Source organism: Balaenoptera physalus (assembly GCF_965194825.1).
Source record: "Balaenoptera physalus genome assembly, chromosome: 1".
NCBI lineage: Eukaryota > Metazoa > Chordata > Mammalia > Artiodactyla > Balaenopteridae > Balaenoptera > Balaenoptera physalus.
The window spans coordinates 163234433-163249935 of record NC_138882.1 but is presented as its reverse complement, the minus strand read 5'-3'; the positions used below and the strand labels follow the sequence as shown (position 1 = coordinate 163249935).

The following is a 15503-nucleotide window of genomic DNA, read 5'->3' as shown; positions in this document are numbered from 1 at the left end:
CATTTCCAACTGTGATTCAACATTCTCCACTTTAATTCTCTCCAGAAACTCCAAGATCATATTGCTTCCTAGCACTTAGAGTTCCTGTTGATGTATAGAGCTGCTTGTAGGCCTCCAGCACCAGAAATTGGCTCCAAACCTTTTCCCATTACATCATCAGCCACTAATGTCATTACACCAGAGTGAAATCTGCTTTGAAGATTGTACTCTTGTTTTCCTTTCATTTCTTTCCTCTCATCATTTCCTTTAGAAGAAAAAGGGGGAAAAAAATTAGAGACCTCTAGGACAATCCCAGGCAAACATTTAAGAGTGAATCAAACATCCTCACAGTCTAAACCTAGATTTATCAGCCTTCATTCCATTCTGCTGATAGAGAGTGATGTGCCCAGCATGCATCCACATGAAGCCTGGAAAGTAGCAATTTGGTCATGTGACACCTGGCTTTGGTGCTTTTCTTCCAGCCCTTCAGAATTAGTTCTTAATGACTTACATAGCTGTCCACCAGCATCCTGTCACTGGCATGTCAAACCTTTTCAAATAGTTTCCCAGAATAGAAATTCTTAGGACATCACTAAGTTTCTTGCTCTTTGTGTTTAATTAAACTGTTTCTTGGGTGTAAGTATTTGCCAGATAAGCATTTAAGCCATCTGGAGTTTTTTACTTCCCCCCTGTAAATCTTTTAAGACATTACAGTGTTACCTATATTTATAGCTGAGGTGGGGATCCTTATTCATCTTCCCTCCCCCATCACAAAGCAATTGACCAAATGCAAGTTCTGACTCTCTTTTCTCTGTCCTAAATTTAATTCTTCAATGTTTTTCAACCATCTTTAAAGCTTCCAGTTGGTCGTGTGCTTTGTTTGGCTTTGTGCCTAACAGCATGGTTCAGGTAAGGAAAGAACTGGGAAGTGATTTCAGTTCAGAGACTTTGTGTCATCCACTCAATTATTGGCCTAGGCTTTAGTGCTTTTGTGTCCTTTGAGGCAGATTAGCTTGAGATTAGAAAGAATAATAATCATCAGTAGCCCCAAAGAAATGGGACCACAGTGTCTAAAACAAAAGAATAAACTTGACTTTTATTTTTTAAGACTTTGGGTTTACATTTCTGTACAGTATTAATCACTGGGGACCCTTAATGTATGTGCTGCAGGCTGTGGCATGGAGTGTGAGAAGCCACATAGAACTTGAAAAACACTGGAGAGAATGGCATTGAAAATTATGGACCAGACTGGGGCAACCAAGTGCCTTTTATTCTTTCCCCTCCACAGAATAAGACATTAAAAGTCCTTGATTCACATTAGGATTTGAGTTTGGATTTCTAGCGATTTTTAGATTTTCTGCTTGGAGCTCCTTGTTAGTCTCTGCGGTATGAGCTGGATAGAAGGGAAAACTTTCCTCCTTATTTTTTGCTAAGACTTAAGTCGGTGTGAAAAACCCCTTCAGCACAATTTTGTATACCTTCTCAGGCTGAGAAATGGAATGAATTAGTGAAAACATCCACAAGGAAAGCTATAAATAACCTGGACAGAAAGTCTGACTTTATTATTTCTAATGTATCTCATGTATGTGTTTGTTTTTAGTTGTCAGAATGTCCACAGAAGGAGGATTTGGTGGTGCTAGCAGCAGTGATGCCCAGCAAAGCCTACAGTCCTTCTGGCCTCGTGTCATGGAAGAAATCCGGAATTTAACAGTGGTAAGGAAGAATGAGAAACTTCTAAAGAGTGTAAAAGCTTTGAGATGAATAACCAAAACTTAGACTAAAGTATTTTTAATCTCAAGCACATTTACAAAAATAGAGTTCATTTCTGACCTTTGGATAGGAAAATGAAAATATAATTTACCTTAGGTGAGGTAACTACAAGGATTTTTTTAATATCTTAGTGGCTCTCTTTAGGCATGTGGATGTATAGTGGATGCTTTGACTTGGAGATACTTTAATGTGAGGCAGATCTTTTAGAGAATGCAGAAAAGCAGAGCTTACTTTCCTCCAGTAGCTGTAGGTCATTTCTTAAGCCTGACTTAGTGGCCCTGCCAAATTCCTAGGACCTGGTGAAAACTATTGGGCAGTTTATTCAACAACAAATCTATTGTAAGCAGGCACTCTTTCCAGATGTCAAAAGATACACTTAGATTGGGGTTTCTTAACAGCCTTATTGACATTTTGGGCCAGATAATTCTTTGTTTTGAGGGGCTCTTCTGTGCATTGTACGGTGTTGAGCAGCATCTCTGGCCTTTAATCAGTAGATGCCAGCCAGTAGCACTCCCCTTCCAGTTGTGACAACCACAGATTTTGCTAGACATTGGCAAATGTTCCCTGGGGGCCGAAATCATCCCCTGTTGAGAACCTCTGACATAGAAGCATCAAATAAAACCCTGGCCCTTGAGGAGCTTACAATGTAGTAATTACAACCAGAGTCATTTATTTGATAAGTATTTATTAAATAGTTACTGAGTCAGGCACAGTGATGAATCTGAAGCAATAAAAGTCAGAGTATGGTGTCATATCCTTAATGAAGAATGTTCCATTTGGTGTCATTTCAGCAAATGCTGAAGGAGCTCTCTGTGTTAGATGTGTCATTCCCGCCCTGAAGGTATCAATGTTAGCATCCTGGCAGAGTAAACACCGGATTCCTTCTTGATGTAGAACTCATGTTGCATTTTCTTAGAGTTTTGGTCCTTAACCTCTAACATACGTAGTCAGTTTATTTGTTCACTCGACAAATACTTATGCACCTACTATGGCTATGCTAGTTACTGTGGATCCAATTGTGAACCAGACAGATGGAATCATTGCGCTCACAGAACATGTATTCTGGTGGGAGAGACAGACTATAAACAGGTAATGAATGAATAAAATAAACAAAATAACTTACTGTGATAAATGCCCACTTGACTTCAGGGGTAGAGAAACTAATTTATATTCTGAATGTACCTGTGGGTCATGTTTGTTTATATGGGGGATTTTCAGCAGTTGAACTTGGCTTGAGCTTTCTCGGAGTGGCCTGTGTTCACAGGTGGATTTCCACTGAAAAATCATTCTTTCTCTTCTGCGGTCTAAAGGTGGTAGTTATCTGTACTATCTTAGATATAAAACAGAAGGAAGGAAAAAAATGAAATTATAAAGTCAAAAGTGGGGTATTTTGTGCATGTTTTGAGGGGATAATCTCATGGTTAAGCTTATCAGGTTTTAGTGCTGGGATCAGCCTGGTGTAAAACTAGTGCCCTCCTGGGGTATGGTGGGACTAGGCCAGTGCAGCAAGTCTGTCCTCCAGCTTGAGCGCAGAAAAAATCCAGGATCAAGCGAGCGGTCAGATAAACTCTGGAAGTTCAAATTCAGCACCTAACTTTTCTGTATTTTGTTGGACTTTGATTTTTGATTTTTTTTTTAAAGATTTATTTTATTGATTAATTGATTGATTGCTTGATTGATTGCTATGTTGGGTCTTCGTTTCTGTGCGAGGGCTTTCTCTAGTTGCGGCAAGTGGGGGCCACTCTTCATCACGGTGCGCGGGCCTCTCATTATCGCGGCCTCTCTTGTTGCGGAGCACAGGCTCCAGACGCACAAGCTCAGCAGTTGTGGCTCACGGGCCCAGTCGCTCCGCGGCATGTGGGATCCTCCCAGACTAGGGCTCGAACCCGTGTCCCCTGCATTGGCAGGCAGATTCTCAACCACTGCGCCACCAGGGAAGCCCTGATTTTTTTTTTTTTAATTGTGGTAAAATGACACAATGAAATTTACCATCTTAACCATTTAAAAATGTACAGTTCAGTAGTGTATTTACATTGTTGTGAAACAGATCTCCAGGACTTTTTCATCTTGCAGAACTGAAACTTTATACCCTTAAAACAACCACCACCCACTTTTCCCTCTCCCCAGCCCTTGGTAATCACCATTCTACTTTCTGTTTCTATGAGCACTCTAGGTACCTCACGTAAGTGGACCCATACAGTATTTGTCTTTTTGTGCCTGGCTTATTTCACTTAGCATAATGTTTTCAAGGTTCATCCATGTTGTAGCATGTGACAGGATTTCTTTCCTTATTTAGGCTGAATAATATTTCCTGTGTATGTGTACATACCACACTTTGTTTATCCATTCATCTGTCAGTGGGCATTGGGGTTGCTTTCATTTCTTGCCTATAGTGAATAATGCTGCAGTGAACAGGAACGTGGGCTTTGATTTTTATCCTACTTGGTTTAATTTTCAAGTTTGATTGACATCAGAGCAGATCGTGGTGTTGACCAACTTTTTGTCGCTAGACAGCTAGTCCTTCAGAGGTTAAAAATGGATTTGGGGCTTCCCTGGTGGCGCAGTGGTTAAGAATCCACCTGCCAATGCAGGAGACATGGGTTCGATCCCTGGTCCGGGAAGACCCCACATGCTGTGGAGCAGCTAAGCCTGTGCGCCACAACTAGAGCCTGTGCTCTAGAGCCCGCGCGCCACAACTACTGAAGCCCGCGCGCCTAGAGCCCGTGCTCTGCAACAAGTGAAGCCACCGCAGTGAGAAGCACATGCACCACAATGAAGAGTAGCTCCTCCACCACTCACCACAACTAGAGAAAGCCCACGCGCAGCAATGAAGACCCAACGCAGCCAAAAATAAATAAATAAGTAAATAAATTTATTTTTTTAAAAAGTGGGTTACTTTGAGGAATTCACTTTTAGTTCAAGTTTTATGAGTAAGGAGAAAGAAGATCAAGGAGGAAAGTCATCTTTAATCATTCTCCTACTGATTGCTAACTAAAATTTTCCTCCTGTGTACCCCTGAGAAAAGACTCCTAGACTGCTACCATCATATCTCTTAACATCAGATGCTTAGAATGATGTTTGGCATATAATAGGTGCACGTTAAATATTTGAATGAATCAGATTCCTCTGCCTCAGATTTAGTGTGAAGCAACATAGTGCCAAGTTTGAGTGAGAATGCAGTCCAATAAAGTCCGTTTGTAAAACTTTTATTTTCCCTCTGCCTATGGCACACGAAGAAGGCATCTGCTTCTCTGACTGCACTTCTGCCTGTGTAATGTGGCTGATGTTTTAGTGTTTAGTCTGTGCCTTTCCAGAACTCAGCAGCACTTACAACCAGACTTCCTCAGATACATCAGAGCCTCTTAGGTTGACATCTCAAAATGTCTACCAGATTTTTTTAAAAATCCATATGTTCAAACCATCCAAACATAAATAAAACTTATGAGAATACTCATAAGGTGTTGTGGTCTCTCTAAGACTGGGACAAAGATGTTCCAAAAACAAGTAATTGACGTTTGCTAGATGATATAGTTCATGATGTATTGGAGACATTGGCCCCAGTCGTTTTGGTCTGTGTTCTGCAAAAGCAATTTGTCTTTCATCTCAGCTTGGCCATCAGGCTCTCCTCACTCTTGAAAGCTCTGCATTGTCCATAAACCCAGATGGTGTTCAGCTGGAATTGAAGTTGGTTAAAAATCATACCAAAATGATTGTACACCAGGATGATTGTGTAAAATACTGTATTCCTGCTTAGCAGAACTCTGGGAACAATAATTAATAGACTTCTTGGCATTGAATTTTACCCTTCTAGACCTCTTTGAAAGGGGGGAAGAAGAAGCTAACTTTTGTCTTTTGGGGGGCAGGTGGGGAGGCAGTAATGCTGAATCTTAAAGAGAAATCTAATCCTCCTTTAAGCTCCTTCCGTACATCCCATTTAGCCTTCAGTTAGCTGTAATTTAATGCTTAGGTCACTTTCTTTTAATCGCCAATTATATCTTTTCATTCTTCAATGCCTCCAGATTGGAAGATGACATTTCCACCATTACAATCAAATCAGATAACCATTTAAACAAGAACTTGGAGGTAAAGGTTGGTGGACTGTTAAAAAATAGGTCCTGTGCTGTTTGAGCTCTTCCTGTAGAACAGTGCTTCTCAGAATTTATTGTCTATATGTGAACAACATAAGGGTCATGTTGAAATACAGATTTTGATTTAGGAGGTTTGGATTGGAGCCTGAGATTCTGCATTTCTTTTGAGTTCCCAGATGATGCCATTGTTGGTCTAGGGACCTCACTTTGAGCAACAAGGCTTTAAAGCAGTGGTCCTTAACCCTCACTGTGGATTACAGTCACCAGGGTAGTTTTCAAAAAATGTGATGCCAGGACTCCACTCCCTAGAGTTCCTGATTCACTTAGTCTGGGGTAAAGCCCAGACATCTTGTTTTTCAAAAGCTCCCCCAGGTGATTCTAACATGTTGCCAAGGTTGAGAATCACTGCTTTCGAGAGGATAGAATCTTGACTTTGCTGGAGTGAGTGCCTGACTAGGTAGGCCTGCAAAAGATTTCTCATCATTATTTGAAACTGTGGATGTTCTTTAGTGCAGCCTGAGACCCATTGACTTTTCTTTGGCTTTGAACTCTCATTGAGTGAATTCAGACTTCTTGAAATTCGGCAATTTCAGTTGGCAGCATTTTTAAGTGTAGTTCTTTGGTTGTGGTCAGGAGCACGAGAATGTTCTGAGAGAGAATCTGCTCTTCTACCATGCTGATGTCACTCCCAAGAGTAAAATGTGTTAGTTGTTCTTCCACTTGGATTAGCATCAGGAGAAGTTTAATGTTACTCATGTCAGTTGCATGGTCTCCAATGACAAGGGGAGCATTGACTTGAAAGCCAATTTACTGATAGTGAAGGGGCTCCCCTCTCCAATAAGCTTGTCGTAAACCCTTACATGTGACTGGAAAGCTAGGCTGAGATTATAGAAAACTGGGCTGTCGTCAGCGATAATGAGCCACACACGCACATCTGAAGATCCTTTAAGATCTCAAGGTTTGGGGATCATGAGAAAGTTTCTCACAAAAGAAAAGGTTGGTGGGGCTTAGAGCAGAGCTTTTTGTAAATTTCTGCCTGATTTTACACCTCATCAAGGTGGGGATGATATCCTTGACCTTTTCTTGTTTTTTCTTTTAATTAAGGACTAGTCTCATAGAAATTCTAAAAGTAATATTTTATTCTTTCAAGTTGGGGAAGGAGGTCTTTTTATTAGCTTTGGGCTTTAGTTAAGTAATCTTAGAGCAGTCTTGTGGGAATTATATTAAATAACCAAGCCAAATGAGAGCACACTTGCCAGAGACCTAAATCTTGTGGTCATAATCTTGTTCTTTGTGTATCATCCTGGGAGGCCTTCCAAAGGAATTATCATCCCTAGTATTCTCTTTGGCATTTCTGTTTAACATCATCATTTTGTGTGATATGCCACACAAGAAGGAAGACCAGTGATTGATTTCTGTAGTTAAATGTTTTTTAAAAAAATCCCTTTAGAGTCTGGCCCCAATCCAGCATTCCCTTTCCTGCTGTTCCCCTCTGTACTAAGGTCATACATTGAAAACTTAAATAGGCCAGGTTTTTTGTCTCTGTGCTTCTGTGCATGCTGTTTCCTCTGTCTGAATAACATACTTTTCCAGCAAGCAAATTTGCAGTATCCCTAGACATAATTCAGATTCAGCCCCTCTGTGGAACATTTGCCAGTTCCTCTCGCTCACTCCAGCGCCCCACACCCCCCATTGCCAGCTGGTCACTTCTTTCTTTTCTGTGTGGGATTTTACACCCCCATTCTAGTATAGGATAGGGAATTATAATGTTCTTATGTGATAGTCTCTAACAAACTATTTGGCTATTCAAAGGTAAGAATATATTTGCATCTTCCACATAGTAGTAGGTATCATACATTTGCTGTTAGTTGAGTTGCATGAAGTAATAAATGAAAGAGGAGGAGAAAAAATAAGAATAGTATGTGTCCTGCTGTCTCCTTTTGGTGAAACTTTAATAAACTGGACTTCTAAGCCTCTACCACTCCAGGGTTAGATTTTTAGAGGCTTATGGAACATGATACCTAATTTGGAAAAGGAAAAGATGAAAAATTAGTGTTGGAAATTTGTAGAGGTGAGTGGTAGCCAAGCAGCTTGTTGGGTTTGGGTGGAGAAATTAGACGTCTTGGGACTTCCCTGGCGGTGCAGTGGTTAGGACTCCATGCTTCCACTGCAGGGGGCATGTGTTCAGTCCCTGGTCGGGAAACTAAGATCCTGCATGCCGCCCGGCATGGCCAAATAAATAAATTAAGTAAGTAAGTAAGTAAAGTAAGTAAGTAAGATGTCTCGGTGTACATTTTATCCTAATAGTTGCTCTTCTTCTGTATTCATAAAATAGATTCTGGGAAGGCTGGTGATGTTTTTCCAAAATGCCCCACTGCCTTCTTTGATGTATAGTTGAGGTTTTCTGTTGGTCTTGGAAAAGAAACTTCACTAATGCATGTTAATTATACCAAATCTCAAATAAGAGCTGCTTCCTCCTTAACGTGATGATGTAAATTCCCAGGTGAGCATATTGGGTTTGGTGAGTCACGTTTCAGACCACTTATAGAATCAATCATTTGACACCTAGTCCCAGTAGGGATTTTGCTGATTTTAGCTAATCTCTACCTTTGCACCTTTCTCTTCATTGCAGCTCTGAAACCCAAAATTGATTTTTATTTCTAGAATTGCATCCATCATTGGTCATGTGTTTAAATACCAGTAGTATCAAAATAAAATGAAAAAGCACTTAAATTGCAAGTAATTGAGTAGTGCTAATCGAAAATCCCTTTCCTAAATCCTATCCACAATAAAGTTAAATGGTTTCTCCCCAGCTTAGTCTTGTTTGTTAAGAAAAAATTGACAGGGCTCTTCCTAAATGACAGCTGGTAAATTCACCCTCACCCTTTTTCCATACTCTTCTACTCCCACCCCCACCCCCAAGCAGATTTTGGAGACAAGGCCTTTGCTGCTGTGATGGGAAAGGAGCTCCTCCCCAATTTCTGGTGTCACATTAGTGCAAAAGTCAGAAATAGGCAGTGCCACATTGGCTGATTAGAACAATCACTATGGTCAGGTGCTGCTGGCACTTGCCCTTGCAGTCCTTGATTAGAAGGAAGAACTGGAGGAAAATCCCTAAGACAAAAATCTCATTTTAATCTGCATGCAAGCTGGTCAACTTTCTTGGGGGTGGGAGAAGACACGTATAATACATCTCTGTATCGTGCTGGCAAAGAGTCTGGTATTGTTTGGGGCCGCTTTTCATGAGGGCACTGTTAGAAGCCATCATAAGTTTATCCTGAAACCCTTTGTTTGAAGCTTTGCATTGGTTAAGAAGTATTTTGCCTCTAGAGCTTGTATTTTGTTAATTTCATTTGTACTTCCTCTCCTGCCATATTTTCTGAAAGGAGGGACTAAACCAATCAGAGTGTTTCTTGCTGCCTGTCATGCCCTGTTGATTATTCCTACCATTTATGTACCTGTTGTTACTCATTTCAGAAAGATTTCCGAGTACAGGAACTCCCACTGGCTCGTATTAAGAAGATTATGAAACTGGATGAAGATGTGAAGGTGAATTCACGTTCGTTTTCGTTATTCATATTGAAAGTAGAACGATGGGAAAATTATTGCTCATTTCTCTAGAGCTCAAAGTTTAATTAAACAAAAATGAAAATATTGTGTTGCTTCTTTATTTGGATCCTCTCTAAAATTGTTATGTGAGCTAAAATTGAACAGTTTTAATTGTTGTATGGTCTTCTCTGAAAATTGGGGATATCCTGTTTTCCAGATGTTGAAAGATGCTGAGTATTTGCGTTTTGAATCGCCCGATTCTTTTCACTGTGTAGTGTAAACATGTATCATCACATCAACAGGACAGTGACGTCTTCCTAGCGTCTTATTGCAATCTCTAGTTTGTTGATCTGAGCTCTAAGAAATGTTTGATAATGATATTGCACTTGTTCTAACTTTTCAATCTATGAGTTGTTTCACATGATTTATCCTTGTGAGAGGATTTACTTGGGGGTGGCCTTATCTGTATTCCTAGGAGTCCACCTCCTGTTACAGTCCTCACAGGAAAAGAGCAACTGTCTCTCTTTCCACTCAAAATTGATAGTCTCTTGTATTTGTGTGGGAAGCTAACAGTTTACCACAGTTTTCCCTTTTAGTAGCTCACTTCTTCCTCATAGTAACCCTGTGAGATTTGATAGGATAAGAATTGTTAGTTTCACCATTATATAGATATGGAAAGAGACACAAAGAGGTTAAAAGTGTCTCCACCCAGAGTAGGAGAACCAAGATCCCAATTCTCACCTCCTACTTCCTTAACTCCAGAGCTCTTCCCCTGGCTATATCCTGCATAGACCACCTCACCAAGGGTTCAGAGCTTTGTTTGACCAAGAGTTTGAACTTTGAATTCAGACTTGGCAAGGCAGCTTGCATTACTTGAGCACTTACTGTGTGCCAGGCCTTGTGCTAAGTGCTTTTATATATATTATCTCATTTGATTCCCACAGCAACCCTGGAAGGTTGTTATCCTCTTTTTCACTATGTGAAAAATAAAGCCCAAAAGGATGGGAAGCCAGAGATTTTCCCTAAATCCATTGGCTCTCATACTCATTATCTTTCCCCACATTGTCTCCCTTTGGATTAGAACCTAAATCCTACCACTTACTGGCTCTATGGCCATAGGCAAATCACTTCATCTCTCCTAAACCCTAGTTTCTCTGAAAGGCTACTATGAGAGAAAGAAAGTGCATGGTAGGTGCTAGATAAATATCCTTTTTCCCTCTTCCCTTCTTCTATCCGCTACCTGCTTTGTCCCCTACTCATGGATTTATTTTACCTTGGAATCTTGTAAGGCTACCACCTTCTTGCTTTCTAGCCCTTGCCCCATAGCCCAAGAGCAGGACATGAGGTAAGGGATGAACTGACTGGTTTGAATGACTTGCTGGTGATTGACAGGGAGGGCCTACGTCTGTTGCAGATGATCAGTGCAGAAGCCCCTGTGCTGTTTGCCAAGGCGGCCCAGATTTTTATCACTGAGTTGACTCTTCGAGCCTGGATCCACACAGAGGATAATAAGCGCCGGACTCTTCAGGTAATATTGTAGAAAATTAGGCAAGAGCTGCCTTTGCCTTCTTCTGTTGCATGGCTTTGGACCAAAGTTTTTGTTTTTCCTTAGGACTCTGTCAAGCTGATATGTTTAACTGGCATCTTCCTCTACTGGTGGGAGGCAGGCAGACCATATATAGCCAAGATAGTCTGTATTTCCCCACCAAGAATCTTAATTTCCAACTCTCCTGTTTTTCACAGCTCAGTGACTGAACTTTGTACTTGGTGAGCTCTCACTATAAACAGACGCTAAAGGGGTATTTATCTATTTCCAGATCTAAACAACTTCTGGTTGGAAGCCTTGAGAGACTCCAGAAAAGAACAGTCCTAGGAAGAATAGTCTCACTAACCTCATTAGCCTTTTTGTTCCTTCCCTACTCTCCTGGGAATCCTTTTCTTCTTTCATGTTTCCTTTTTTATTTTAATCCAGCAAATCAGCATTCATGTTGTATGAGGACCCCTTGGTCATTGGCTCTAGAGGCCCTCTGCTCAACATCCAGGCCCTAGTTGTTAGAGGAAACGTTTCCCAGACATAAGAGGAAGGGTGTGACAGATACAAGAGTGACAGTATTTTAACAACAAAGCCAAGGAAGTAAATTATGCTTTCTGTTTCCCTTTATCTCCAAAATTGAAAATACATGCTTTTATTCATTTATCTTACAGATATTAAATGAATACCCACAATGTGCCAAGCACTGTTCTAGGCCCTGGGGACTAATACACAAAACAGACAAAAATTCCTACCCTTGGGAAGTCTATATTCTAGTGTGGCTAGACATTGAAAACTTATTTTATGCTGTCTTGAAGGAAGTCTATGAATCTAGAGAGATCCAATTAAAGCTACCTTCAAGATCAATTCAGATAAAAAAATAAAATGGGCAAAGCACTTGAACAGGCCCTTCAAAAAAGAAGATACCCAGATGACCAATAAGCATATGAAAAGGTATACAATATCATTTGTCATCTGGGAAATACAAATTAAAACCACAGTGAGATACTGGTTTACACCCACGACAATGGCTAAAATAAAAAAGACTGACAATACCAAGTGTTGACAAGGAAGTGAAGTTACTGAAACATTCATTGCTGGTCAGAATGTAAGGTGCGATCACCTTGGAAAACTATTTGGCACTTTCTAATAAAGTTAAGCATGTTCTTATTCTAAGACCCAGCCATTCCACTCCTACGTGTACACCCAAAAATGTGGACATTGTTGTATTAGAATGTTCATAACAACCTTGTTTATAATAGCCAAAAACTGGAAACAACTCAAATATCCATCAAGATGTAAATATATTAACAAATTGATATATTCATAAAATGGATTACTACTCAACAATAAAAGAAGCAGACTATTTATTCATACAACAACATGGATGAATCTCAATAATATTAAGCAAAAGAAACCAGAGGAAAAAATTACATAGCACGTGACCCCATATATTATCACCATCTGTGATGATAGAAATCAGAGTTGTTGTTGCCTCAGATTGGTAGGGGAAGGAAGTTGACTGGAAAGGGATAGAAGGAAACTTTGTCTGTTCTTATCTGGGTGATAGCTACCTGGGTGCATATATTTATTCAAATTCATCAAGCTGTGTACTTAAGATTTCTGTATTTTTTTTTTTTACTAAATATGATAATCAGTAAAATACTAGCATTAAAAATGGCAAAATAAAAATGTTAAAAAGACCCATTTAAGTATATCTGTTTCCAAAATTCTGTAGAACACTTTGGTGTATGTTTGGAGGTGATTTTTTTTTTTTCTCCCCCTCATTCTATCCATAGATGAGCCATTTGGGTAGCTCAAGTAGGTGACATCATCAAGAATGTGATACTATATCGTACTAATCTTAAATGAGACCTGGCAGCCTTAAGATGTGCCCTGCTTCGGTTGGGAGGGTTTATTATCAAGCTGGTGGCTGGCAAGAAGGGTGGACTGGAGTTTTGCATTTCAGTGGCTTGGGGCCATCACAAAGACAAGGGAAGGAAAATTTCCATCCCCTCCTATTTTGTCTGATGAGTCACCTTCTTTTAAGATGTGATATATAGAGCTTGCTAAGGATTTCTGTTAGCATGTTGACTTTTCCCTCCAACATTTTATTATGTTGGAGGGAAAAGTCAACATGCTAACACACAAAAAAATTTAAACATAAGCAGAGTTTACAGTGAACACCTGTATACTTAGACCGCCTAGATCCTACCGTTAACATTTTACTTGTTTTGTTCCCGTGTCTGTCTTTCCCTCTATCCATCAAGTCATCTGTTTTTTTTTTGAATATGCATAGCCACCATTGCTGCTCCAAAGTCAGTTTATTTATTTATTTTTATTTTTTATTTATTTTTGGCTGCACTGTGTCTTCATTGCTGCGCGTGGGCAAGTGGGGGCTACTCTTCGTTGCAACGCGTGGGCTTCTCATTGCGGTGGCTTCTCTTGTTGCGGAGCATGGGCTCTCTGTGTGCGGGCTTCAGTAGCTGTGGTTCGTGGGCTCAGTAGTTGTGGCTCGCGGGCTCTAGAGCGCAGGCTCAGTAGTTGTGGCACACAGGCTTAGTTGCTCCGTGGCATGTGGGATCTTCCCGGACCAGGGCTCGAACGCGTGTCCCCTGCATTGGCAGGCGGATTCTTAACTACTGCGCCACCAGGGAAGTCCCCAAGTCATCTATTTTTAAATGCATTTAAAAGTTTACATTCCCCTGAACACTTCAACATATGTATCACTCACCATAGTTCACTATTTTTTTCTGTTTTTTTCCTTTGCTTTAAAATTGTCATACAGTGAAGTACACAAATCTTAAGTAGACATAGTGTGTTGGTTTTTAATTAAAAATCTTGTGATTCTATTATTTAAAGAAAGGGAATGTCACTCTTAGAAAGAATGCCATCAGAGCAGGCTGTAGCATTAGGCAGCTGACTTGGTCTCTACCCACCCTGCCTCTATTCTAGTGGCTTCAGACTTCCAGTGTTCATGTCACGTGGAACAAGATTTAAACTGTGGATTTGACATTGTGATTTTGAATTTCAAAATAAAAATTGTAGCCTTGTAGGAACTAACCTATATAGATCCAATGACTAGAAAATATTGCAAAAAGTTATTGAATTAGGATTTCAGCTAAGAGATTCAAAATAGATTATAACTACTTGTGAACCAAAGAGCCAAAATATTATTTAGGGGCTTAAAAAGGTTATAAGGTCGAATGATAGTCTAACCTTGCTAACCACAGAATGACCAGAAACGTGTCAGTTAAGATTGCTAGATTTGTACAGATGTATCTGGAGGATGATAATTTAGGATCCAGCTGAGGTGGTAATAGTTGGAGGCTCAAATATACAGTTTGTAGAGCATGAGCTACATTTCTCTCTTTTTTGTCAGTGTTTGTCCATCAAGTCTGATCATTTGAAGTTTGTAAGAGTTTGGTTGTACTTCTTTTGGCTGTAGGCATGGCCATGGGTATTTAGTTTGGCTTAGCAGTCATCGTCTTACCTTATTTGTAACTTGGAGAGTAGAAAGCCAGGTGAACTAGTTTCTCCCCAGGCTAATTTTTCACTCTGCTTTTCTTTGTTACAGAGGAATGATATCGCCATGGCAATTACAAAATTTGATCAGTTTGACTTTCTCATCGATATTGTTCCAAGAGATGAGCTGAAACCACCAAAGCGTCAGGTGAGCTGGGAAGGCATTGCTCCTGCCGCTGCTGCTGACTAGAGAGTGCCTTGCATCCTGGTGTCAGATACGCTCCTTTTCCAGTCTCAGCACAAGTCATTTGCTCTTCTTTTGCTTTTCTTTCTGTAGACCAGATCCATCCTTAACATCTCCTTCTGTTACTCATTTAGGGATGCTTTTAACTCAGTGCCTCTGAGGTGGTATTTCAGTGAAAATAGACAAAATGAAAATGAAAGACTTTAGTTACAACAGTAAAGTGAAGCTCATTTCGAGGTATCCTAGGAAGTCTGTCAGAGTTCTTAATCTGGGATGGGAGAGCAAGTTACAGATTTTAGATTTCCAAGAAACAGCTTCTGTGTGTGCACAGTGGTGTTTGGAGTGAGTGGACTGGGTTTTCTCTTACTCTAGATTGTGGTTCTCTGCGCAGTGCACTGGCTGCACATTAGAATCACCTGTTAGGGTTTAAAAACTACCAGTCCTTAGGCCCCGCCCCTACACCAGCTGAATCAGAATCTGCGAGGGGGAGGCCCAGGCATTAGTGCTTTTTAAAGCTCTCCAGGTGCTTTTAATGTGCAACCATATTTGAGAACCACCACTTCAGCGACCTTTCTAAGCAGTCATGAGAAAGAATGTGCGTGTCTGCCTTTCCTGCTCTTCGGTCTGTTCCTCTCCATAGGTCACACCATTGTTTTTCAGCACTTTGGGTGCATAAAGCTCTTAATTGCAATTGTGATAGACCCCTCTCCTGTATAGCTCATCATTTTAGGCATGCAGATTGCATGACTCACTAGATGCAGTAGAGATGCTTGGGGAATAGTGGCAGAGTCTGGCAGGAGCAAAGCTGAGCCTTGATCTGCTTTCTCTGTTTTGTTAATAAAATTTTAAGTGTTTTTAATGAATTATTTCATAGTGT

At 40.4% G+C, this 15503-nt stretch overlaps 1 protein-coding gene across 4 annotated transcripts in view; it reads left to right on the top strand.

The window, feature by feature from the left end:
• NFYC (nuclear transcription factor Y subunit gamma) overlaps positions 1–15503 on the top strand; it is a 62596-nt gene that overhangs the window by 31323 nt on the left and 15770 nt on the right. For all 4 annotated transcript variants that reach the window (XM_082444433.1, XM_082444431.1, XM_082444432.1 and 1 more), the window contains exons 2-5: positions 1580–1692; positions 9315–9386; positions 10801–10914; positions 14495–14590. In XM_082444433.1, the coding sequence (XP_082300559.1) occupies positions 1588–1692; positions 9315–9386; positions 10801–10914; positions 14495–14590 (387 nt within the window). In that variant the 5' untranslated portion in view covers positions 1580–1587. The remainder of the gene's footprint in view (positions 1–1579; positions 1693–9314; positions 9387–10800; positions 10915–14494; positions 14591–15503) is intronic.